Source organism: Electrona antarctica (assembly GCF_951216825.1).
Source record: "Electrona antarctica genome assembly, chromosome: 1".
In the NCBI taxonomy this organism is placed as follows: Eukaryota; Metazoa; Chordata; class Actinopteri; order Myctophiformes; family Myctophidae; genus Electrona; species Electrona antarctica.
Genome location: NC_136806.1, coordinates 26,693,179 through 26,721,153, shown reverse-complemented (window position 1 = coordinate 26,721,153; position 27,975 = coordinate 26,693,179). Strand labels below are relative to the sequence as shown.

The window sequence follows — 27,975 nt, the reverse complement described above, 5'->3', positions numbered from 1 at the left end:
CAACTCTCTTCATTATGTCGGCGTCACCATCCCCCACCCACTCCTTTGACACTGCTCCTCCAAGCGGTGTGGCTGAGCGAAGTGAATGACGTCTCTGCATTTGCGGGCCGCCGACGCAGGGCTGGGTTTCCATTTTCACAGCGAGTTTCGGGGGGGATCTGATCAACATGGAACCGGAGATGGAGGACAAAACGTTGGAATTAATGGTAAGATTCGTTCGGATGTGGCATCTCGGGACACCCGACGTGTTAATTGTGAATCTAACCACATAATTATGGCACCGAACTCGATTCGACGACAGGAACGGGGGGGCTGAAGCCACTCGTCGGTAGAGGTGGAGGAGAAAGAAGGAGGGGGGACCAGAAATTAGAGGGAGGAGGGCCTGAAATAATCGATATATGCCACGAATGTTCTTCTGTGGAGTGAACGACGACAGCTACATTAAAAAAAAGAAACATTTGCCACCCAAACGCATGTATTTGTTGTCGGTAGTTAAAAGTAGCCAGTCGAAAGGTTATTGAAAAGTCCGTGGGCCCGGAGACAGCCGTGTGTTGTCGGGGTAGTTGTTCACTGCGGTGACGCTGCGCCACTGACTGCCCAGGCCCTGCTGGCTACAACAACGATCCTTTATACCCCGTCGCACAAACGTCGAGTTTGACCAAAACATGAATTTAGAATAACATAAGTGTTATTGGGTCGTATGGCCGTAAATTTTTCCGATGGCAATCGGGTTGGTGTAAGGCAGCGAAAGGCTCGTGTGACTGGCAACAAAAATAAAAAGCCGTTAGCTACAGCTAACGAGGCTAACGTCGGCTAGCTGTGTACGAAGCACCTCGTATTAAAAAGGGTGGTTGTTTTTAACCACATTACTTTGAGGTAACCTTTACTCGAGTCTTTGATGTACGTGACGAAATGATAACAACGCATCATCTCGCAGGAGGGATGTGTGTGGCCAAAATGGCAATGTGCTGCTTGTGTGTGTGTTTATATTTTTGAGAACTGCGTAGAAGGAAGTGTGTTGCTGTTTCATTCACACAGCGTTACCATGATTGGCGATCTAGAGCGATTAGCTTAACAGGCTAGCATGCAAAGAAAAAAATCTAGTTCCATTTGACAGCCATTATCTGAACCCAAACAGCTCACTGGCTGCTTAACTAGCAGACTTGTTTTGTGTTGTTGTTTTTCTCGACACAAAGATACAGCCAGTATATTATATTGTGTCGCCCGGTGGGAAGTTGTAGAACTAATGGTGTCTGTTTACCGTCTTCCAAATAAAATTATGTTGATCTGCTAGCTGGCTAAGTGGCTAATATTAGCTTGCTAGCCCCAGCATCACAGGGGTCAAAGTGATTATATGAAGCCGTTTGGTAGCTGTGGCTCACTTTGCCACACATTTGGCTAATTCGTTGGTACTTGAATAGCCTACAGTTGAGTATTGTTGATTGGATTTGTAGCCACATATGTTTGGGAAATAAGTTTACGGATTTGAATCCGAAATTGTTTACCTCTGTTGTGTATTTTCATGACGGTAGCGCAAGGCCAGAAGAGTGCTTTTAGGAAATTGGGTTTTTATTAAACCGCAATATTCCTGGTCGTAAATATTTAGGGCCACTGGTTGCAATTGTTTTGTCCTGTCCACACATGTAATAATAGTAGTTGCATATGATAACAGAGGGACAACTGAAAAACCACTTGGTGTTTGTTGTTGTTCCATTAAGCTATGGTGGGCAACTGAAGTTTACAGGATGCAGTCATGAGATCATCCCATTTCATTTGAACACATTGTTTCATACCATCATAAATGGCTTGTAGTAACGGGTGATTGATTATCACCCTGACCCAGACAGGCAATATTAGTATTGTCTAGTCTATTAAAGTGCCTCGGGTGGACCTTTTTTAGTAGTCATTCACATGAAATGGCCCTTATTACAAAAAATGTGTAGTGTATTAGGTATTGGACTGTAATAAACTCAAATATTACACAACAATTTTAGCCATACATGTATTTAACATTCACCATTTTGTAGGGCCAAGATTGTACAGGTTTGTTTACAATTTTGTGTGTGTGTGTGTGTGTGTGTGTGTGTGTGTGTGTGTGTGTGTGTGTGTGTGTGTGTGTGTGTGTGTGTGTGTGTGTGTGTGTGTGTGTGTGTGTGTGTGTGTGTGTTTTGTCCCTGTGTTTTTCACTAACCTCTCATAAGAGTTGCAGAACAGTCGATAGGGTATATGTAAAACTATTAAAGTGACCAATGCCCCCACAGCTCCTCCTCTCCTCAGCCTACCCCTTTCCACTTCATGTCTAATAATGCTTCTGTATGTGTGTTTGTGTCAGTCTATATCTTGTCTGTGAAGGGATGTGTGTTCCTGCGCTCACTGTGCCAATGTGCGTGTAGCTCTAATACTGGTTTTTCCCCCCCCACTACCCTACCTCCTTTCCCCTCTTCTCCCCTCACTCTCGATGGTTACACCCCTCCTCAATTCCAATCTCCACTCACTATTATTATTATTTTGTTTTTGTTGACCCTCTCCACCGTCTTGTTCCTCCTCCCCCACCACCACTGCACCTATCCATATATCCCTTCATTTGCCTCCACCCTTCCTCTCTCATCAATTTCCCTTCTCTTTCCTTTACCTCCCAACTTGTCTCCTGCCCTCTCCTCTACTCTTATCCTCTTCCCCATCGTTCTCCTCTCCTTCCCTGCCTCCCTCTCTCTCTCTCACACAGTGCTCTGTGCCTCGCTCTCTCTGGCTGGGCTGCTCCTCGGTGGCTGAGAGTTTGTGTGCACTCAGGTGCCTGCAGAGCATCCCCTCCACCCGGGCTCACAACCAGGTTCTGCCTCTCTCCTCTTAATTCTGCTGCCCCTCCTATCCTTATGCCCTGTCCCACTCCCTATACCTCTCATCACCCACTCCTCCTCACACCCCCTTGTCTACCCTACCTTCTGTCTTCCTTTCCTTGCCCATCGAAAGAACACTGCTCTGGAGTTCATCTCTGGTGCCCCCCAGCCCTCTCTGGTTGAGAAACAGAACCTCTGCTTTGATAACCCACATCTAGTGTAACCTCTACTGCTTTATGCTACTTACGTTTTTGTATCTGATTTGGACAACATTATGAAGTTAAAAATAATTGGACAATGTCCATATAGAGTATTTTACCCCCATAAGCTGAAGATATCAGGATGGATTGAGTGTGATGATAATGTGTGCGTGTGTGTGTGTGTGGGGGGGGGGGGGGTAACCAGAGAATAACCCCCACATTTTAGGAGCAATGTTTATTCATCATTTTCTACCTGGAGGTGTGAGGACTGAGGTGGGGGGGGGTCTCCTTCCAGCTCTGAGAGGCTACATGCTTGCCTGTGCCTTCCTGGCTTAATGTGGTCTATCAGTCCATCTGTCTTTATGCTCTGCATGGTCACCACCACCACTACCAGCAAGCCCATCCTGCCTGCTTGTCCTGTCTGCACTGGTCTTGATAACTGACCTTGTGTCTGTTTGTGTTGGTGATGGGCACCACCTTATGATCTGGAGTGGCTTTCTGTTGGTTTTGGTCAATGTCTCCGAGTATAAACGCCCAATGCCAAAGTTTTGGTGTATATAGACAGATGAACCTGTATTTCACCCGTTGATGAACATTTTCAAAGCCTCTGACTATGACACTCACTCACTAACTCACTCTCTCTCTCTCTCTCTCTCCCAGATGTGTGATATCATTGACCGTCTTGTAGACATAGGTTGTGTCCAGGTTTCTCAATTTGGAGATTAGGTACCCATAGGACAGCTTTGAAGTATTACAGTGCTATCCATGCCCAAAGACTAAAAGAGAAATTTCAATATGAGAGAATATGTTAATTGTCCTGTAATTAAAACTGTGGTGTGTCTAATAGATGCTATCACAGAGATTGTTCGGTCACTGTTCAGTTCTTGATATTTATTTAGTCTTCGTTTAAAGGGATATGTGGGGTGAAGAGACCGTATACTTTGGAACATATTGACTTAAGTAAACCCTCATTTTGTTTATGGCCTTATATGTATGTCCTAAATTATAACTTTAAGATTGTATTTACTATCAGAACACAGAAGATTGTGTGCACATCTCAATGCTTATATTTAGGGCAGGTGCTGGATGTCAGGCATCAAGGCAAACATCAAGGAAGAGAAAGAACATCCGCACTAGTTTCTAGAGTTCCGAGACTTACTTTATTTAGAGTCAACAAATTGCAACGTTTCGACCTACTAGGTCTTCATCAGGCAAATATCATTCATATATATATCAGAAACCATAATCCTCTTATAAACGTCTAATCAATCTGACCGAAATGCCTCTGTGAAGAAGACAAGTTATTATACCTACGCAAAGTATTTCTTTGGGAAATGTTTGTCAGCCTGCAGCTCAGTTGAAAGTTTTATTTTTCAAAGCCACCTTTTGTGTGAAGGTGGTATTGGTACAAATTCTCCTTGTATGCAATTCACTGGTAACAGGAAGTAAATCGCATTCCATCTTCAGTCATGCTATGTACATGTGTGGGATCCAGTTACCTCCACCATGTGTTTGTCTATTCTTTCCTCTTGTTTGCGCTGGAAAGCCACTGTCTGATTCTAGTTTCATTACACCGGTGTCTGAGCTGCTGCCAGTGACATACCCAAGATGCTGCAGTTTAATTTCCTGTCCAGACTGCTTAGGCCACATCACAGACAAGAAAGCAGATAGATTCTTTTTGTTGCATTACTCCATTAGTTAGCTGTGTGTGTGCGCGCGTGCGTGTATTCTCCAGAAATCATATTCGCTACCTTTTCCTTGGCTGTATTTGCGCTACTCTTATTTATTCAATGCTGTCCACGCCGTTGCCCTGGCTTTATTAGTGTATTTGATACAAACAATATATACACACAACACACACACCAAGTCAAAGATCCGATGCTAAGCCACCCCTGCCTTGTGTTTTCTTTCCCGTCTCCACAGAACATGTCGACGATGGAGTCACAGAACCTCGTAGATGACCTGTCGCCAAAGAAGACCACAGTTCTCAAGGTGTGCACCTCACTGGCCATGCATTAATCTGCAAAAAAACCCACATAAATAAGCACAGAAGTATTCAAATACACCAGGCTAAATACTCAATAAAATTCACTTGGACATTATTAGGGCTGCCACAAGCCTCAAATTCTTGAAAGGTTATAACAAATGTAAAAGAAGAAGCATTCATATATAGCGTTAAACACTTTCCCTACAGGTGAAAGGCCATAGAGTTAAATGCAACTGTTATTTAAAAAGAGGGAAAAAATAAAATGCATTTAAAGGTGTACTGATTTGAGAACTATATTATCGGATATGGCATTTGCTTTCAGTATGTAAGCCTGTAATGAAAAGAAAGTAAATGTGTATCATTACTTGTTAGCATTTAATTAATGAGCATAGCGGTGAAATGGTTATTTTGTTATATCCTTTGTCTCTTATAGACATGCTATATTCAACGAGATGAGACCTATATTGATCCCTCAAGGGAAATCCAGTCGCCATGGACAGTACAGTTGGAAAATACAGATTACAGGGAAAGAAACGCTGTAAATTCAGCATGATAGAAAGACATCACGTTTCATACAATGGTACAGAGGAGTATTGTAAGTGACACAAATTATACCTTTAATGGTATCGTTCAGGTAGAAACATTCCTGTTTCTAGTGCTGGCAGGAGGTGGTAAACTGGCACAATGTTGTGGTGGTTGACTGCCTATGACATGGGCCTGGGCTACTGTTTTATCCTTGCTGCAGCATACATTGCCCATCTGAACCTTTGTATTTTGTAATTAGAGGTGCTCCAATCGGCGATCCGGCAATTTTCACTCCAAATGACTCAATCGGTGATAGGCAATTTTCCCCTTACGCACAAGATTAGTATCGGCCAGTCGTGAAAAAAAACGATCGGTGATCAGGATCCACCCCAAAGACTTGATCGGAGCGCCTCTATTTGTAATACAGGATCAGTTGTGCAACACCTATATCCTGTCCAAGAGTTACAGTATCAAATCCAGACTTAAAAAAAAATCTGAGCAATGAACCTTTTACATCCAGCCATGTTAATGATTTAAATGTCTTGTGAATGTTTAAGTGGGTATGATAACAGTTATTAAACCTGTACCTGTGCTCTGTTGGTCTTTTTAGCTTAGTAACGGTCCGGTGACGGGATCTCGCAAGCGTCCATCAGAGGGCAACTATGAGAAAGAGAAGGAACACTGCATCGCCCTGTTTGACCAGTGGTCGGAAGCCGACCAGGTGGAGTTTGTGGAGCACCTGATCTCCCGCATGTGCCACTACCAACACGGCCACATCAACTCCTACCTCAAACCCATGCTGCAGAGGGACTTCATCACTGCGTTGCCAGGTAGAATAACAGACGCACACACAGACAGTTACTCCGACATCAAATCTTTTTTCATTTAAAGATTTGTTTATTGACAATGTACACATTATCATCAGATCACTTTACAGATTTTTTTTTTTAACAAGACATACTGAAAAACAAAACAAACGGAACCGCCACACAAAAAACAAAACTGGAAAAAATAAAAACCCACCCACCCCTGCCCCAGAAAGGTAAACTACACAGCTTCCATTACTCCGTATTGTCCATAACACCCTTTGACAACAACAACTCATAGTAAAATCAGATATTGAAGGTAGAACCTCAAATAACCTACCCCAGATCTTTTCATAACTAGCAGGCTTTCCCGTTACATTGTACAGTATCTTTTCTGGAGTACAGTATGATGAAAGTTCATTCAGCCAGTTGTCAGATTTCCAATTAACCAGAATGATTTTCTTTGCTGCTGTACTGGCCAGTGACACAAAATACTCTTTGTTCAAATTTGTATTGACCAGCTTAACGTCACCCAGAAACCAAATACTTGGTCTGGGCTACTTTTGAACAAATAATTTCATCAATGGGGAGTGGCATGGAGGTGATCAGCCTTGGTCACTGTTGAGGTGTTATGGAAGCCCAGGTTTGTTTTGATAACAGCAGTCTCATGTCTCACACCTTCCTCTTGACAATACAACCTAGATTCTCTGTGGGGTTCAGGTCAGGCCAGTTTGCTGGTCAGTTAAGCACAGTAATACGATGGTCAGTACACCAGTTACTAGTAGTTTTGACACTGGGCAGGTGCCAAATCGAGCTGGAATGGAAAATTAGCATCTCCATGTAGCTTGTCAACATACTGAAGCACAATGTACTCTAAAAAGATGGCTGTGTTGAAACCATTGTTAAAGGACCACTTTTCAACTTCTCTTCCTATAATTGGTCCTAACTAATGTTCATGATAAAATACCACCAATTTTTCCTACTCAGTCTGTGTCTCATAGGAAGGCTGTGGGCAGTTCAGAAACCCGTCCACCAGTGACATCATCGATGGTGAATCCAAGCTAATAGAAACGGCAGGCTTTCTTTTCCTGAAAAGTTGCAACGCAAAAGTTGAAGCCATCGTTCTCACGATAATAAAAATCTAAATATATTTTAAAACAAATCTTGTTTAAAAAGAAATCTGCCTAATGATGATGTCACTGGTGGACGGGTGTCTGAACTGCCCAAAGCCCTCCTATGAGACACAGACTGAGTAGGAAAAAATGGTGGTGTTTTATCATGAACATTAGTGAGGACCAATTATATGAAGAGATGTTGAAAAGTGGTCAGTGGCTCAACACCAGCAGATAACATGGCACAAATCATCACTGTTTTGTCAAGTCCAGAGTCTCAACAGAACCATCTATTATATTTTGCAGTACTGTGTGCCTCCGTACATTGACGAGCTTTATGTTGATGCTGATCTTCCTTTTCAGGCAGCACTTGGCACCTGCCCACAGAGCCAAAACTACTAATAATTGGTGTACTGACCATGGTATTACTGTGCTTAACTGACCAGCCAACTAGCCTGATCTGAACCCCACAGAGAATCTAGGTTGTATTGTCAATAGGAAGGTATGAGACTCAACAATACAAATTAATTTACGGCTGTTATCAAACAAACCTGGGCTTCCATAACACCTCAACAATGCCACAGGCTGATCACCTCCATGCCACGCCCCATTGATGATATAATTTGTTCAAAAGTAGCCCAGACCAAGTATTGACTGCATACATTAATATACTTCAGATGGTCCACATTTCTCGTTTAAAACCTTTTTTTTGTGGTATCGTAAAACATTCTAATTTGTTGAGATAGTATTTTTATTTTCATGAGCTATTTGCCATAATCATCAAGATTAAAACGTTAATAAATGTTTTAAATACTTCACTTTATGCACAATGAATTGAGAATACATGAAAGTTTCACTTTAATTATATTACGGGAGAAAATTAACTTTTACACAATATTCTAATTCATTGAGATGGAGCTGTATTGTTGCTATATAAATCACCCACAGTTATGACTACATTATTAACCCATCTCTGCAATACAGCATCGGCTATGGGATAAGGAATATTAGGATTTTGCCTAATGTTGTCTCTGACATCAAATCTGACCTCCATACAAAATGCATTGTCACTGTACGAGCACAGTAACTGACATACACACAGGATGACTTTATGCTCATGCAAACAGTAGGGAGTAGGGTTTCCCTCTCATAACACACACACACACACACACACACACACTCTCACTCTCTCAACTCTTCTCCTTCTCACCCTACGTCACCAGCCCAGGGCCTGGACCATATAGCAGAGAACATCCTATCCTTCCTGGATGCCCGCTCGCTGTGCTCGGCAGAACTGGTGTGTAAGGAGTGGCAAAGGGTGATTTCGGAGGGCATGCTGTGGAAGAAACTAATCGAGCGCATGGTCCGCACAGACCCCCTCTGGAAGGGCCTGTCCGAGAGACACCAGTGGTGAGAGTGAACACAGTCGTGCAATAAGACATGGGAAGGGGGAATCATTTAGTTGCTATAATTCGCAGAAATATAATTAACCCATTTTGGGCGGGAACCCCTTTTGGTGTTAGCATTATGTTATGCTTTAGCTATTGAAAAATAGCAGATCTACAAGCTCATAGCGCGCCACCGTGTGGCGCGCTATGAGCTTGTAGGTCTGCTATTTTTGAAAAATCGAAGAACCACTGACATAGAAGCATAGCTTTTTCAGAAAACTGTCAGGATGTAGAAGACATTTTTAGAATCTGATCTCAGGTCAGAATGGGTTAAAGTGAACTCCGCTCCAGTTTATGACAATTATTGAGGCTCTGTGCATCATTCTCCTTTTCTTTAGTGGTTACCTGACTATATTGCGTATCCTACGAGAGAAAGGGATTGCCTTTTACTACTTTAACTTGGGTCAGTCTCCGTTGTCTGATTTTAAGTAAAAGGTTTTCAGGGCATGTGCATATCTAATTTATTTAATTTGTTATTTCCCATAGGGAAAAGTACCTGTTTAAAAACCGCACTACAGAAGTCCCACCCAACTCCTACTATCACTCTCTTTATCCCAAGATCATCCAAGACATAGAGGTAAGAGGTTACAGCCAATCTGCAGTCACACATCAAATGAGCATATTTCAAAAACACCTCGTAATTGTCTTTGTTTACAAGCGCCTTCTTCATCCTAATGGCAGATGCTATTTTCCCTCTGCAAGGCGACAGATTTATTTATTATTTATTGGTACGATTTCTTTCCAGGCAAATTTATGTTTCACAATCTATCACAATTCATTTTTTCATATAGGGTTTTTAAGAGAATTAACAGAATAACTGTACAACCCAAATTCGTTTCCAGTGTAACTATAGCCCTACAAAGGACCCTTATGTGTCCATTTTGTACAATTTGTACACTATCTAGAGCACAGAGGATTTTACTGTGTAGATTGGAGTACTAGACATAAAATGGAAAATACTAAAAATCATATCAAATGGTGGTAGACCCCCAGTCTATAATGCAAATCAAACCAGGAGTCCTTGAAATTAAAAGGGCTGAGAATCATTGCCTTCAGTAGTACCATTGTTCGTTTTGCTCATGTAGCAACTGGCTGCTATAGTTGCAGCTCATGCACTTAAGGGAAGCCCTCACTCAATGTTTGACGGTGCTTTTTCTTTTGATGTGGTTTTACTTTATTTGTTTATTTAGACGGGAAACCGCATATGAATGAACAGTACATATCAATGTAATGTTGATAAACCAGAACATTTGTCGTGTTACCATTCCTACGTACAGGGACCACCTCGCTGTTTGACTCTGCGTACTGTTTATGGTGCTTGCATTTGAGGTGGTTAAACAGGTTCCTTGTGTTGCTATCTGAGGTTCGAACGTTGTTTTTGCTAATATCGTTTGTTTGCACCTTTTTCGGTTTTGGAATATCCAAAATGGTTCCAATGACGGATGTCGAGTTCTTTTTAGTGACCAACTCTTTGGAGTTTATGTCTATCGCTCCCAAGAGCGTACTTTGAATGCGTGTATGAGCAAAAAGAACAGATCTTCAAGCAAACAATGTGTTGTGTTGTGTTGTGTTGTGAGCCGTTGTAGATCTGTTCTTTTTTGCAAGCGACACTTTCGTACTAGAGTAAAATTAATGTTTACAATTGCAACTCACTGTATCGTGACCTATAATCCAATCAATCTCTGAAAAGGCAGATTGGAGACATTTTAATTTAATCGTTTATTATATCACACGCCCCTAGGTGTATTCTAAGCTAAAAGTGTAGAACGGCACTATTCTAGTCTCACACGCCCCATCCCCATTTCCCACCCCAGCAGATCTCACATCTGTTTTTGTCCTTGCTAATAATACACATGCTTCTGAATCTGCACGTTTCCCCTCCCCTTGCCCTAAGGGTGGTGGGGTGCCTCCACTCGTTCTGCATTTCCGTCTCACCGTCTTTTCCTCTTCCTCCTCCAGACTATCGAAGCTAACTGGCGGTGTGGCAGACACAACCTGCAGAGGATCCAATGTCGCTCAGAGAACAGTAAAGGCGTCTATTGCCTCCAGTATGACGATGACAAGATCATCAGCGGCCTTAGGGATAATTCTATCAAGGTAACTGCCGTAGTGTCTGTGACTTTAAGTGCAGGTGATACACAAACTGTAGAAATGAGCGTGTGTGTGAGCGTGTGTGTGTGTGTGTGTGTGTGTGTGTGTGTGTGTGTGTGTGTGTGTGTGTGTGTGTGTGTGTGTGTGTGTGTGTGTGTGTGTGTGTGTGTGTGTGTGTGTGTGTGTGTGTGTGTGTGTGTGTGTGTGTGTGTGTGTGTGTGTGTGTGTGTGTGTGTGTGTGTGTGTGTGTGTGTGTGTGTGTGTGTGTGTGTGTGTGTGTGTGTGTGTGTGTGTGTGTGTGTGTGTGTGTGTGTGCGTGCGTGCGTGCGTGCGTGCGTGTGCACCTTTTCCCATCGTGTGTGTTATTTTGCATGGCCCAGAGCAGCTTATCATCCCATTGTTATTGCCGTCTGTGGAGCTGAGGTTACCAGTAGACAGTCAGACAGAACACAAGTGTATTATGGGATAAGAGGACTCATCTAGAGACTTGCTATGTGCCCCCCCCCCCCCCATCCGTCAGGCCTGGGAGAATAGAAGAAAGGGAGGGGAGGATGGAGGGAGAAGTGGGATTTGTCTTGTTTTGAGGAGGCGTGCGTGTGTGAGTGAGCGAGCGAGCGAGCGCGCGAGCGAGCGAGCGCGCGCGCGCGCGCGCGCGTGCGTGCGTGCGTGCGTACGTACACAAATGCATACACAACAGTGTTGAGCGCCACAGCAGCAGTGGGGAAATGGGGCATGAACAATACTGTGAGCTCAGGCCATTCTTTGCCTGACCCAAATCTGCTACATTTTCACAACCACTTTCCTAACTAATATCCTCACTCTTGTGCTTTCTCTCTCTTCCCTGATTTTTCTTCTTTCTATCCCTGTCTCTCTACTTTTGTCTCCCCAATCTCCCTCTGGCTTGCATCAATTCCATTCTCTCTCTCTCTCTCTCTCTCTCTCTCTCTCTCTCTCTCTCTCTCTCTCTCTTTTTTTTGTCTCTTCCGATCCCTCCTATCTGTCTTTCCATACAGATCTGGGATAAGCAGTCGTTGGAGTGTTTGAAAATATTGACGGGTCACACAGGCTCAGTGCTGTGTCTGCAGTATGATGAGAGGGTCATCGTCACCGGCTCCTCTGACTCCACTGTCAGGTATGGCACATAAAAGTAGTTTTATAATGTGTGAAAAATAATACATCAAACATTGCAGGCAACAGTACAAGCCACATACAGATGACTTGTGTTTATATGATTTGCTAAACCAGGTGTGGCTTAGGAATAATCGTGTCTCTGCAGTTAACCACATCCACCACAACCAAATGCACTTCACCAAGGAATAAGAAAGACATTTATAATGCTGACATATATCACACAAGTGTGTACATCACATAACCATGGTAATGTAGTTATTGTCCCTGTCCTAGAAGTATGTGGTTCCTGCTGCCAAGAGTAATGCTTCATTTCGGGGGGGGGGGTTTATTATTAATATTTCTGACAGAAATATTTGGGGGATGATTTGCTGGGCAGAATTTCTTCTGAACGACGCTGACTCAACGCACTGCGTCCTGATAGCCAATTGAAGCGACGTTTGCTGCGCATGGCGCCCTGACAGCCAATCGGTGTTGATGTCCTGTTGTCTTGTTTTCATCCATGCTGGAAAACTTTTGCAAAGATGTGAACTCATTTTGCTGCCCATAAATGATACAGTAGCAGGAATTATGTTAAACTAGTCCTTACCCGTTCTGAATATATGTTAACGGGTTATTCATTATTATGTGTTGCGTGCGCGCGCGCACGCGCACACGCACACGCGCACACACACACACACACGGACCATAGTATGCCTCCTGCGATGCGAAACGAAAGTCCTCCACAGTGTACTGTGATTGTGAAGTTGTGTGTACACGTTAACATGCCCCCGTCCAACTATCAGCTGGCTTTCAGGTGCCTGTGCCACGCAACCCCCGCGTTGGGCGCGATGCTTCCCCAAAGAAGAAGTTCTGTTGACTGACAAATGAGTAGCTAGTAGTATCGTAGCTAGTAGTATCGTTTTCCCCATGTGGACTGTGGGTCTGTTAGGCGGAAAAGTGTGTCCCAGTATTAATCTGTGCCCGTCCCAAGATGCAGTTCGCTGGTGACACTGGTGACTGCGGAAGTGGGCACACACACACACACACAGACAGACAGCGGTGCTTGAATTTAACACGAGGCCCGCCAGGAACATAGACACGTAGAATAGCGTACCGTGCCACACCCGGAAAAGCCCTTTTAACAGCGATGTATTATTTAATGCATGTTTTAATACGATCGTATTAAAAGCTACCGTTCGTTAGCTCTGTTATGCTTCTGAGCCAATGGCCGTGGCCATTTTGAAGATGCGCGCGCATCCACTTGCATTGCCTGCTCTGTTTTCAGACTGAGTTATCTCCAGAAGCGACATTGCAGGGGTCGCTTTGTCCCAGACAAGCGTTTTCAACGGCCTGTAGCAGGCGCTGTGATACTTGCGGTCCACTTTTTTCACCACCGACCAAGAGAACAAGCACCAGCTTCGTCAACACACACGGAATGGTTTCATAGTAAAATGCGATTACGGATATTTGGCTCTTCAAAGTAAGTGTCACGCGCGATGAAACCCTGGCAGGACGCAACGGAGGGATTAAATAATGGTAGCGTTCAAACGGTTAATAATAATGTATTGAACCGAACCGAGCCGTCTTGTCTGAATGAGCTGGTCAATTTGGTTCCATTGCCAAAGTTAAATTACGCACGTGTCGATCTACAGCCAGCGATCGAAAGGGACTATTATTATTATTTTATCAACCAACGCTGTTCTGCGATCGGAACGACTGGAAGTGGAAACAGTCTTAACACGAGGCCTGCCAGGAACATAGACACGTAGAATAGCGTAGCGTGCCACACCCGGAAAAGCCGTTTTAACAGCGATGTATTCTTTAATGCATGTTTTAATACGATCGTATCGAAGGTTACGGTTCGTTAGCTCTGTTATGCTTCTGAGCCAATGGCTCACTTTGAAGATGCGAGCGCATCCACTTACATTGCCTGCTCTGTTTTCAGACGGCTGTATCTCACAGAAGCGACATTGGAGGGGTCGCTTTGTCCCAGACAAGCGTTTTCAACGGCCTGTAGCAGGCGCTGTGATACTCGCGGTCCACTTTTTCCAACACCGACCGAGAGAACAAGCACCAGCTTCGTCAACACACACGGAATGGTTTCATAGTAAAATGCGATTACGGATATTTGGCTCTTCAAAGTAAGTGTTACGCGCGATAAAACCCTGGCAGGATGCGGCGGAGGGATTGAATAATGGTAGCGGTCAAACGGTTAAGGACGGTTTACACCTTATCCACACAGGCAAAGAGACTGTTCCGACGGCGATATTGTGTGAAAAACTGTCGTGATATGGAGCGTTGTTCATTCCTTGCGACGTCTCCTGAACCGATCAAAGTAACCAATAAATAATAGCGTGTATATCTCAACCAATAAAAGTGTTTGGGGCTGCGAAACCTCGCAGACTGCGAGCGAATATAGGAGTTATGGACGATGTACAGATCCAAAATATTCCACATTATCTCTGAATGTGTCGAGTCTGTCGACATGTAGTCAGGGATCTAATTATCTATATGTGAAATGAATAAGTATGGTCTAACAATGAGCCTATGAATGATTATACAGACTAGGCTATAATGACTATACTGTATGTTAACTCGCTCTGAGCAAGTAGACAAGGCAATACCACCTTTCATACACATTCAAACAAAGTACAGTACAGCTCATTTAAAGCCCAGACTATCAGGCTATCTATCAAGCCTAGTTGATAGACATCATTGTGAGGAAGCAATGTTAAATGTTTTTAAATTGGACTTAAAAACGTCTATAGTTGGAATTTCCTAATGGTCTGGAATATTGTTCCAGGTTTGTGGTGCATAGTAGTGAAATGCTGCTTCACCATGTTTTGTTCCAACTATGGGGTGAACAATTGGTAGGCCAGCCCCAGATGACCTAAGTGTTCTAGAGCAGGGGTGAGCAATTATTTTTCCCAAGGGGCCAAATGAGAAACAGAAAATATTTTGGAGGGCCGGGCCAAAAGGCTGAACTTAATTATGCATAATATCAAATGTATTTCTATATAAAAAGCAGTAAATGGCCATTTATGGTGATGTACAATGAGAGCGCCCCTCATTTCACATGGGTGTGTTTTTTTTACTTTCTACTTGCATGCTTGAGTCGCATTTTATTTTAACAATGAGAACATTGGACGTAGCTGTTTCAATAGTTGTTCTTCCATACGGAGGACCCTGTAGATGACTGTTGAGTCACTCACAACCATTAAACAACGACGTTCTGAAAACACAATAACAAGCCAACCAGTGATGATATTGTTGAGACTTGGCAGACTGGCAGGCATTGATGTGTGCACGTTCTGCCAGATTTACTTTGTGGTACAACGGTGTCGTCTCGTGTGCCAAAAACAGGCTCACGGCGCATCGCCCAACCGTTCTGAACTTCAGAAGCATGCCACATTCGGGGCGCAACACCACCATATGATGCAGCATCTTAAGACATCTTAAGTTAACTTTATTGGCGAGGCGGGTTAAATAAAGCATAATGGGATTTAACTTGTCCTCCTGCGAGGAAGTTTGGTAATCATGCGCCTGCCCTACCGTGTTGTGGAGCTGCATGCTTAGCTGGGCTTCATGGCTATTTGCATTCACCGACGCTGTTGTCACCAATAAATCCAAAAAGCCAACATTTTTGCAAATGAGGGGGGTGAAGTGAAGGAATCCCGGGACTGATTGTGTTAACAGTAAAACAAATCCAAATACTGTGCTGAACAGACAAATATCCATCTTCCCGGATTTGTGCCAAAAACACAAGGAATAGTGTGTTTAGGCGGGAGGGAAGAATGCGTAAAATTGTGAAAACTCAGGATGATGGTGACCCATTTTATAGTAATATTATTATTCACAGCTCCCTCCATCCTCTCTTTTCATAGTGATTCTACCATGCTGGCATCCTTAATGTCCTTCCTTTGTAATTCAACGCAAATGCGATGCACGTGTGTCTGTGGTGAAGTTCGACTTCAACGCTAGGAATTTGGTGGTGTAGTTTCAAAGACACTTGGTCATACACCTCAAAATAAAAGCATGCAATAATGCATTATTTATGATGGCCCTCGTTTCTACGAGTCAAAAGTAAACATGCCTAAGAAATAAAATAACCATGACAAATAACAGTGGGGTCGTTAGCAGGCCTGACTCAAACAATGTATAGATCAAATATCAGTGGTAATATGTTTGTGTATGGGCACATACATTTTTCAAAAATGGCAGAACATGCATGTGCACATACAGTGAGTTTTCAAGAATATGACGCAGCTGAATGTACCCACTTCATGGGTGTGAAGTCGCCAGGTGGGAACAATGGCCTGTGTATTTGCTATATGGAAAGCAAACTCAAGATGATTAGTTAAGATTGTGTGCATTGTTGTGCGAATATGTGAGGGCGGCTGAACATGGCCTGTGTAAAAGCCTAATATGTTAAAATATATCCGCAAATATAACACTAGATCAATTTTAATCAACAATTTCTAATATCCTTTTCAAATTTCTCCAATTTAATTATGCCAATTTCAACCCTTAATGTCTGTGTAGTCAATGCAAGCCCCTACTACTGGTCTGGGCTGGGTGTAGATCAGGGTTCCCCAACAGGGACTCCAAGTCACCCCTGATTCGCTGGGGGTCCGTGACGCCATGTCTCACGAAATATTTATTTGATTACCCTCATAAGCAGATCTGTGGATTCTTTGGGTAGCCTTCCAACTAGGCTAGACTATTTGAAAACAAAGATCATAGCCTAGGCTACTTAAAAACAGGCCAACGTATTGAGAACAACTAACCCACTTGTCTATCTCAACTAGACAGTGAGAGAGAGTTACATAATTATTGTGGTCAACTTCTCGTTGTGGCCTCCTGGTGGCGCTATAATAGTCCAATGTGAAAAGGGTGCCATTTATTCTAACGCCTTGGATGGCCATTAGATGATTTGAGGAATTTTGTTCCAAAAATGTGTTTTGCAAAAATCCACCTGTTGGTGGCGCTATAACAGGCCAATGTGAAAATGGTGGGATATATTCCTCAGCCTAGTAGTAAATTGCATGCTGCAAACTGGAGGAGTAATATCAAAAGTCAGCCTCCTGGTGGCGCTCTAACAGGCACACACAGACGGAGTGCAAAACATACTCTCTCCCATGCCTTCGGCCTGGTGGAGACAATGAACCTTTTGACTATAAAAAAATTAGGTTCAAATTTAAATGAACCCATTTAGGCCTGAGATCAGATTCTAAAAATGTCTTCTACATCCTGTCAGTTTTCTGAAAAAGCTATGTTTCTATGTCAGTCGTTCTTCGATTTTTCAAAAATAGCAGATCTACAAGCTCGTGGCGCGCTATGAGCTTGTAGATCTGCTATTTTTCAATAGCTAAAGTATAACATAATGCTTAGTTAAAACACCAAAAGGGGTTCCCGCCCAGAATGGGTTAAAAAGAAACTTGCTGTGTGAGTTAGCGCGAGACTCTGGGCACATGTAATCTTAAACGGCTGGTCTTGCGAGAGGCAGAAAGGAGAAGTCTCCACTAAAGGCTTAACTAAATCGTACAATGTGAGCTGATCTACAAGTCCACAATACGTTGCTGATGTAGACACACAGTAGCCTCGATAAGATCAAAATGATAACGGGTCAAGCTGAAATGGGTGATTAATTTGGTAGTGATGGCAGACAGTTTACACCGAAAACGTGATGTAAAAACATGTATGAATTTTGTCCCTCACAGTAAAACTCCCTGTGTGTCACACTTCTATGATAGCCTACCATAATTTGATTTTAGACAAAAACAAATAAACAAATTGGATTATAATTCCCTGTTTCATGTCGAGGTAAAGATTGTTCCAACTTCCATCACAGCACATGCATGTCCGTTCCCCAGATAAGTCTGGATTTGTATACCATTACAGCTTTATTAAAATGAGGATATAGAATAAAATTAAAATAAATAAGCTGCTAAAAGTTTTCCTAGGACTGGGGCAGCTCGTGAAGTCGGGGGTTAACCCTGTCCACTTTCCCACGTAATTTTGTGGTTTAGTGGTGGTGGTTAGCAAACGCAGATCGTCTGCTAAACGCACAGTGAAATAAAATAAAACGGCTGAGCTCACGATGAACTTACCTTTTCGGCGAGCGATGGAGCCTTGAAACGGAAGCTAAGCGGCTAACCGGTAGACCTCGGTCGCCAAGGCGTCCACCTCCGGCCCAGGAGCCGAGATGGTACGGGAGCGAGTGACTAATTAGACCTCGGTCGCCAAGGCGTCCACCTCCGGCCCAGGAGCCCAGATGGTACGGGAGCGAGTGACTAATTAGACCTCGGTCGCCAAGGCGTCCACCTCCAGCCCAGGAGCCGAGATGGTACGGGAGCGCAAGGCGTCTACCTCCGGCCCAGGAGCCGAGATGGTACGGGAGCGAGTGACTAATTCTCGTACGAGTTTCCGTGCAACCCCCACGCCTCCTCACCCACGCCCACCCGCCTCCCCGTATATAGGACCAGTGGTGGTTGATGTGTTTGTAAAGCGTTATACTATTAGTATAGCGCCAAAGTCTTGATGCAATCGCTCATCCCCTGGTTCACGGAAGTTTTTCTCTATGGAGATGGGGTCATCTTAAATCGTCTCATATAAGAATTGTGGTCCAAAAATAAACAAACCGTCTCTGCGACCTTGTCTGTATCGTTTACGATAGTCAGTCAATAGTCATTCATATTTGATAGTCTGTCGCGTGGTCGTTGCCAGGGGACGGGGGGGAGCCCACGGCAACTGGCACAGGAATTCTGTGCTCAGCTAAAACTTTTTTTTAATGTGTATTACCCACAGAGAAACGGCCTTAATAACCCTGAGCCGTTAGTACAACACTTTATCATTGCCAAAAATCCACAGTTTATTTTATCTTTATCAGGAGTTTATATCCATCAGATAAACTGTATATCCTAACTGTATGTGTGACACGGGGAAATTATTTGATGCATTTGCAATGTGTCTTTGCATCTCTTTTGTGTGTGTGTGTTGGCACTGTGAGCTGGCTACCGCACACAGAAGCTCAGCATTTACCTCCTTATTACTTCACACTTCTGCTGTGCTCACTGGGCGGTATCCAAGGAAAAGGTGACTTCACTTCCTTAGTAACGGTTGACGGGCACTTGTTTATAGGCTTAAGTGTCAGCTTTTCCAGTGTGTTCTGCGTTTGATCCTTGTTGCCAAACGGTGAAGTTCAACATAAAAAAAAGTATCTTAATGCTCCAGCATATAGGTGTGTTTACTGTTTACACCCGCAATCCTTGCTCTCTATTGTAAGCCCAATACACATAACTCTCTCTCCACTGACTGCGTTGTTTGTCCTCCCTGGCTCTTGTTCCATTTCACATCTTCTCTACTCTAACCTCTTTGTTACTAACAATTCTTTACTCGCGACTCACCATCGTTTTTTACTTCGGTCACTCTTTAAAATGTGCCTTTACCCCACAACACTCAAATGACTGTAATCTCATCATTACCCTCTTCTTTCTCCCCATGTCCTACTTCATTCCCCCCCTCCACCCCTTCTCCTCCTGGTAGGGTGTGGGAGGTAACGTCAGGGGAGGTGCTGAACACCCTGATCCACCACAACGAGGCTGTGCTCCACCTCCGCTTTGCCAACGGCCTCATGGTGACCTGCTCGAAGGACCGCTCCATCGCTGTGTGGGACATGGCCTCGCCCACCGACATCAGCCTGCGGCGGGTACTAGTGGGACACAGGGCTGCTGTCAATGTGGTGGACTTTGACGACAAGTACATCGTCTCCGCCTCGGGAGACCGCACCATCAAGGTGAACACAGTGCACACGGAGCATCAGAGTAGGCCTCTAGTGGGGGGTCCGCACCATCAAGGTGAACACAGTGCACACGGAGCATCAGAGTAGGCCTCTAGTGGGGGGTTACAGCTGGGAGACCGCACCATCAAGGTGAACACAGTGCACACGGAGCATCAGAGTAGGCCTCTAGTGGGGGGTTACAGCTGGGAGACCGCACCATCAAGGTGAACACAGTGCACACGGAGCATCAGAGTAGGCCTCTAGTGGGGGGTTACAGCTTGGGCACTAAGGCTAAATGGAACAATCTGTTCTAAACTATACAGCCCATAACAAAACAGTTTCTCGTAGCATTAAGGCAAGAAATATGCCATGCAGTTCCTAGCGAATGGTTGATTATTTTAATAGAAATGCAAACAGCATGAGTACACTAGTACAGTCATACACTTAGTTTAAATGGATCTATTTGGTCTATTTTCTTTTGTACGTAACTAGCCATTGTTTGATATATAGCATAAACGATAATTACCAATAAATATTTAAAACAAAAAGTAACCGGGGCAGAGAGGATACGAAACAAAACTGGAGTGGAATTCAAACTTGGATCCTTGTGCTCACAAGGGGCTATATTTTGGGATTCATGATTTGTTTCCTGCCCTGAGGATGGCGATATGAAAATAAACTATGAAATCCCAAACAGCATGAGGTTTCTAGGAATGTGAAGCAATTATAGTGACTAATAGTTTCTTTTGAAACCTTTTTAATTTTATAAATCAATTTTGTAAGTGTGTTATGGTCGTATTTGTTTAGTTTAGTGGAATAACAAATTTAACTGATACCCAGCTAATTTGATTGTAAATTGACGATATAAGGTTTATTTGACGTGGTCAAGCAACAGCAAGGTAATACTATTTCCACTCGTGACACACAGCCTTGCGTGTAGGAAAGGCTGGGGACATGGTGGCTGTATCTGTTCTAAAAGTTCTATATACAAATACCTCAGCGACCATCCTTACTCCTGACGGAGAAACTCCATCATTCCCCATCCTTGCTGGCATACTCCAAGGGACACACTTACACCGTTTCTATTTATTATTGTTGTTGATTATGTTCTTCGTATGTCAGTTGATACTATCAATGATAATGGCTACCAACTAAACCCTAAAAGAAGCTCTCGTCATCCTGCTAAAATACCTAACTGACACTTATTTTGCTGATGACATCGTGCTTACCAGTCAATCTTTGAGTCAATCTTTGGAGCAGGCCTCCAACTGTGTTGGTCTTTATCTCAACGAGACAAGAACTGAATACTTAAATATATGCAAATCCAACAATGACCATGTTATCAAAACACTTAACAACACTCCTTTGAAACAGGTTGATGACTATCAACCTTGGGTTCATGTATATCTTCTTCCCAAAAGTGCAAAACTATGAAGGGTATGGCCTGGTCAGCCTGCAATGACATGCATAAGATCTGGTCATCCCACTTAGTAAGAGGTTCAAAGTAAAAATATTTAGGACGACCGTCGAGGCGATTCTACTCCATGGCTCCTAGACATGGACACTTTCAAAGAAATTAGAGAAACATCTGGATGGCACTTATAATGAGAGCGCAATGAGAGCGCAAAATCTCTCTTGGAAGAGCCACCATCGACTTCTCTAATATACGGCAACCTTCCCCGTGTTACTTCACTAGTCCGATCAAGAACACAGTTTGCCGGCCACTGCTACAGAGCTGATCATGAGGTTATATCTTCCCTTCTTCTCTGGAATCCTGCCTCAGAGCAGACCAGAGGTAGAAAACTATGGTTCCCTGATGGCATAGCACATGCATCAGTAAGCAGGAACTGGGGATGGCAATGAAGGACCGGGAAGATGATGATCTGTTCTAACATGATTTCCAAAATGAGTATAGAATATTGTTTGAGTGCCAAATTATTTAAGTTTTTTTTTTAACATTGCCCTGTAGTGATATTCCAATTGGAAAATTGCATAACAAGCTTGTTGCGTCCCAGCTGGTTGAAATAGATGCTACAAGAAAAATCCTCAAGAGTGCACTACGAAGTAAACCTTTACCAAACCACTAAAGGATGGCGACGTCCTACTTTACCCATGATGAATTGCAACTTAGATTGCCACAAAGATGGCATTTGCTGTTGGCTCTGTATCTGCTGTAGTTCCTTGTCGCTGTTCTGGCCCCAATAAATAACCTGGTTCCTTTCACTCATTAAAACCTGCCATTTATGGTCGTCATTTACAATGCCCATTCTGTACTGTTCTCTGTTTTCTCCAACCAAAGCCCAAAGGCATTAGTATCACTATAATATTTCACTGCGGATCAAAGTAATATGGGGTTATTAATTGCCTTTTGTCAGCAAACTGCCATGTGCCATGTCAGTTTAATTACTTTCCAGATCAACAGTCTATAATTATTTCTGGCATTTTAGAGCTTATAAATGGTAGAAGTGAAAGTGTTTGATAAAATACGCTAATAATTTTTGAAATGTTGGTAAAAGATCAAAGTGAAATGAAAAAAGAAAATTCACACTTTGAGAGCATATCCTGCACGGGCCCAAAACTCCAGGCCGAGCCCAACTCTGGCCCGTAGTATTTGAGCCTGGCCCAGACCCAGCTCGGCAAGGGTCTACAATTTATTAGCCTGAACTCTACCCAAGGCCCGGCACCAAATAAATGTAATCTCTTTCTGACATGCGCTTTCTCTGATGCATGCAGCACACAAACTGATGCGATCCCATGCAGTGTCTGATACACACAGACAGAACAGACATCATATAGAGAAGTAAACATAACTTCACGTGCCACCAACAACCATGCTCCTATATTAAAAGGCAACAGACTCCCATCCAACTGTCCATACAGAGACACACAAGCATGCTATCATGCAGTGGAGAGAATAATTATGTGATACAGCAGACAATAACCAAAAACCACCAACAACGTTCACCAATATTAGGGCCATTACAGAGAAGCATAAGCCATAAATGTAAATAATAAAGCTATGTGATCCAACTGCAAATAAGTAGTGTTATGGTCGAGCTTGCTTTCTTTGGTGTGAACTGTGAAGAAAATAAATATGATTGGATACTATGATAATTCATGAACTTCATCCACTATTTATTTTGAGAGAGCGCTGTGCATCGCACCACTCCTCCTTTAATAAGAGGCTCCATTCACTGGTGAATAGTACCACTGCGTGATCGTTGATGGGTCGGTTCTTTACACTGCAAAACAAATTTAGACTCCTAGAAGTAGTAGTTGCTGTTTACAGAACAGTGTTGTTGGATCATAGAATGCAAATTGATACAATTTTACTGAATTGTTTCACCCCTGGGTTGTAATTAAGTCTGTTACTGGGAAACTCATAATTCGATACATTTGGCAATTGGCAGTAACTTCTGAATATTTAAAATGGCCAGAATTCAATCCACAGTGTGCACTGCAAAAGCTGTTTTGATCGCTTCATTATTTAACTTGCACAATGAATTTAAGGTTGAAAATCGTTGGAATGTCACTATAAGCCCTCTCTATCTCTCTTTAGGTATGGAGCACCAGCACTTGTGAGTTTGTGCGCACTCTAAATGGGCATAAGCGGGGCATCGCCTGTCTGCAGTACAGAGACCGTCTTGTGGTTAGCGGCTCCTCTGACAACACCATCAGGTATGTTTTTGGGTGGAAAGAAATAATCTTATTTTACAAATTAAAAGCATTGTATCTGTATATTCAAATTTCTCTCTCCCTCCAGATTATGGGACATAGAATGTGGAGCATGTTTGCGGGTGTTGGAGGGCCATGAGGAGCTGGTGCGCTGCATTCGTTTTGACAACAAGAGGATTGTCAGTGGGGCCTATGACGGGTCAGTCAAAAACACCCATATGCAGCAAATGCAGCTTTATATATAGTATGTCAAATGTCTTCTGATGTCAATTCCACTTTTTTCTCTCTTTGCAGTAAGATCAAAGTGTGGGACTTGCAGGCAGCCCTGGATCCACGAGCCCCTGCCAGCACCCTATGTCTGCGCACACTAGTGGTATGTGTGTGTGTGTGTGTGTGTGTGTGTGTGTGTGTGTGTGTGTGTGTGTGTGTGTGTGTGTGTGTGTGTGTGTGTGTGTGTGTGTGTGTGTGTGTGTGTGTGTGTGTGTGTGTGTGTGTGTGTGTGTGTGTGTGTGTGTGTGTGTGTGTGTGTGTGTGTGTGTGTGTGCACACACACACACACACACACACACACACACACACACACACACACACACACACACACACACACACACACACACACACACACACACGTGTGTGTGTGTGTGTGTGTGTGTGTGTGCGCACACACGTGTGTGTCAAGATCTTTTTCCATGCTTTGCCCTGAGTGTGTGTTTGTGCGTTCCAGGAGCACTCGGGCCGTGTGTTCCGTCTGCAGTTTGATGAGTTCCAGATCATCAGCAGTTCTCATGACGACACCATTCTGATCTGGGACTTCCTCAATGTCTCGACCAATGGCCAGCCAGAAGGGCGGTCCCCTTCCCGTACCTACACTTACATCTCTAGATAGCAGGTATGTGCACATGTCTCAAATGTATATTGTAAGCAACAGAAATGAAATAAGACAGAGTGGGGGAAAATTGCCCTATTTATTTCTGCTTCAATTATTTTATGTTTACTAGTTCAGGTTAACAAATTGACTGACAGAATAGGCCTATCTCACAGCCCCCTTTCCACGCCCACTTCCGGTAGATAGTGGAGTCATTTAACATTAGGCATTTACACTTTTTTTCTCTGGAGACAGTGCATTTCCTAATGTTAAAATGTAAAAGACCGATAATAATATGAAGAAAACACAATGGTATAACAACTCAAATAAGTAGAATAAACCTTACCTTTACAAAACGGTAGTTTGTGGCTTGTGAAAATACCTCTGTTAACATGGAAGCCTATGGACCGCAAAAAAAATAACACCACTAGCTCCAAAAGGGGGCGTGGAAAGGGGGCGGGGAAATGCTGTGAGATAGGCCTATAGAGCGTCGCAGTCCCGCCTCCTACCCTGGACCAGGAAATGAAACCCAATGCATTATTCTCATAGACATTTCTTAAAGTATTTATTTAAAGACGGTTACGGCGCGGACAAAGCCAACTCGAGTCGTGACAACTCATGACAACACAAACAATATTTTGGACCAAACAAATAATTAGAAAGAAGAAAAAAACGGCAGGTTACAACACTTTTTTTGTTGTTTTTCTTCTTTGTAATTATTTGTTTGGTCCAAAATATTGTTTGTGTTGTCATGAGTTGTCACGACTCGAGTTGGCTTTGTCCGCGGCGTAACCGTCTTTAAATAAATACTTTAAGAAATGTCTATGAGAATAATGCATTGGGTTTCATTTCCTGGTCCAGGGTAGGAGGCGGGACTGCGACGCTCTACTGTTTCAGTCTGCAGTCCCTTCACTGCCACCGGATCCAGCTGGGATTTTTATTTTGAAGACACCAAAATGAACCTAAAGCAAAATTGCCTAAAGCTAATGTGGCTACCGTCTTTTTATAAGTCATCTGAAGCATTGCTATTGTAACTGCGAGGTACAGACATTTTTAGTAATGAGCCACTAACATCTAACCTGACTCCGCCAGATGTGGCAGCAGAGAGTACACTGGGTTCCCCCCTCCTGCGCCCATCTGGGAACTCTCAGGCAGACTTGATGCCCGGCCACAAAACGGCCTGGCCAATCAGCAGCAGCTTCTAGCAGCTTCTAGCAGCAGCTTCTAGCTTCTAGCTGCTGCTGATTGGCCAGGCCGTTTTGTGGCCGGGCATCAAGTCTGCCTGAGAGTTCCCAGATGGGAGCAGGAGGGGGGAACCCAGTGTACTCTCTGCTGCCCCATCTGGCAGAGTCAGGTTAACTAACATCCTGGTTTTGATCAAACACCTCAATCTGAGAAAGGATTCAGAGAAAAAAGCTTTTTAAGATTGCAGTTATCACATTAGGTCACGGCCAGATGATGATAACTTCGGAAAGCTTTCATAATTAACACCTTGGAGGCGCAGGACGGAGATCACCGTCAAGTTCACGGTCAGTTGCCCGTGCTATGAAAACTGATCGCATCGCTCTACAGCGTAGAGGCGCTTGTTGCGCAATCCTCGGTGTTGCACAACAGTGACACGTCATCGAAAATGTTCCCTGCCTGTTTAGCTGACGACAACGAAAATCTTAAAACATTCATAACTCGCGATCTAAATCATCCCGTCTAATTATGAAAAAAAATCCTGTGTTTGACGGCCCTCCGCTGTCCAGTCGCTAGTCGCGATTTTTATTCTTACCTCCCGTTGTTGTCGATCGACTCTAGAGTGGTGTGGCTACAGTGGTGTGGTTAGCTGCTACACACACATTCACAACAACATCTGGTCCGTCTGTAAAAGTGGTCCGGGTGCTATAAACGATGGGCACATTTTATTAATGGATTAATTAGGTCCGGGCCCTCAAGGTGTTTAATTACCTAGGTCCAAACTGGTCCTTGGCAGTCTGTGACTGGATAAAGCTCAAAATATTTTTACATTGTTTTTTGTAATATTGTTTGATTGCTTGAGACAATTGCTTTTCTCAAAGATCCACCTCTGTTCGTAACGACCATGTGGTGTTCCACCTCTCTGTTGTCAGTTTCAAAAACCCTGCTGCTGGAATTGTTGAGTGATCACTGTTGACCCTTCTCGTCCTCTAGGTGGCGCCACCCACCGCACCCTTTTCTTGGAGGAGCCCAGGGCTGATTGGCTGATGGGTACATCCTTCGTGGAAGGGAGCCCATCCTCTCTTATCCTCCTTGTCCTCCTCGTCATCTCTGTCCATCACCACCAACCCATTCTGACAGACTTCTTAAGTCTCTCCCTGTCGCTTGCCACTCACTCCCCAGACTCGCACACATAAAAACACATATGAGGATCCCACAACGCCCCACCCCCGAGAAGTCATGTTCTGCTACTAATTTATGTTCTGTAAAGTACACTAATATAACAGTATTAACACAGACCTCATCTTTAAACGTCAACCTAGCTCCTCCTTCACAGCCACTCAAAGCAGCTTCTCTTCAATTCCCGACCCCTGCCAAAATAATCTCCATGGATACAGAATCACTTGCGCATATATATATATATATATATATATATATATATATATATATATATATATATATATATATATATATACACACACACACACACACACACATATTAAAAACGACACACGCACACATAGTGGCCAAGTTGGACAGAGGATGACCTGCGGAGCTGTGATGCAGGAGACAGAGACTCTTTCTTCAGCTCTCAGAAAGGAAGGAAGGATTTGAGACAGAGGGAGTGAAGGAGGGAGAAGATGTGTTGGGGGCGACTTGCGCCCTTCCCACGCTCCCTCTCGCTCCCTTTTGCTCCTCCCTGCCTCTCTCCTTTTTCCACCCTTGCTCCTTTACCCCCTCCTCTGGGATGCACACTCGCTTGGAAGACGGTGGGGGGGAGGGGACGCACACACTCAAGTTTGCCTGAGTGTGTGTTTGTGTATGTGGACTTGTGAAACGGCAAAGCAGGGCAGAAGCGATGGGGGGGGAAACAGACGTGCATGTGAGGTTGCCATGGGTACAGCATCCCGGCACACCTCGGCTCTTTTTTTTTTTTTCTTTTTTCTTCTACATTTACTTTCTTACTTTTTTTTAATTATTACTATTATTTTCTAATTTTATTTGATGAATAATTTGGTTCTTAGTACAGAAATCATACTAAGCGTAGTAATTTCTCCTCCCTGTCTGTCTTTTCTCGTTCTCTCTCCTAACTATTTCTCTCCCATCTGTCCTCTCTCTCTCGCTCTCTCTTTCTTTCTTTCTTACTTTCTCTCTCTCCCCCCTCCATCTCCATCATCTACGTGCTTGCTTTGGTTATGAGAGAAGCTGGAACTCAAGAGCTCAAATTTAGCTGTAAACGGAGTTGTCTTGTCAAAAATTGTGTTGTATATTAAAAATGATTTTTTAAAGAAGAAAATGACCTTATTGTGAATAAAGTACTTGACAGTGGTGGAGTGTTGAGCCAACCGTAACATGAA

At 43.5% G+C, this 27,975-nt stretch overlaps 1 protein-coding gene across 1 annotated transcript; it reads left to right on the top strand.

Annotated features, from left to right (window-relative positions):
- The first annotated feature begins 26 nt into the window (after positions 1 to 26).
- LOC306925347 (F-box and WD repeat domain-containing 11-B) lies at positions 27 to 27,975 on the top strand. Its single transcript, XM_079504125.1, has 13 exons — positions 27 to 206; positions 4,961 to 5,029; positions 6,160 to 6,379; positions 8,691 to 8,877; positions 9,402 to 9,492; positions 10,875 to 11,012; positions 12,020 to 12,138; positions 19,662 to 19,911; positions 23,456 to 23,574; positions 23,660 to 23,770; positions 23,866 to 23,944; positions 24,296 to 24,460; positions 26,612 to 27,975. Exons 1-12 carry the CDS (start codon positions 168 to 170, stop codon positions 24,455 to 24,457), a joined length of 1,584 nt encoding a protein of 527 aa, XP_079360251.1. The 5' UTR covers positions 27 to 167; the 3' UTR covers positions 24,458 to 24,460; positions 26,612 to 27,975.

Bases quoted from the DNA above. Each gene is read 5' to 3' on its own strand.
- LOC306925347 (XM_079504125.1), top strand. From the start codon at position 168: ATGGAACCGGAGATGGAGGACAAAACGTTGGAATTAATG. The intron at 207-4,960 runs GTAAGATTCGTT...CCGTCTCCACAG, and splicing joins ACAAAACGTTGGAATTAATG to AACATGTCGACGATGGAGTC. The intron at 23,945-24,295 runs GTATGTGTGTGT...TGTGCGTTCCAG, and splicing joins TATGTCTGCGCACACTAGTG to GAGCACTCGGGCCGTGTGTT.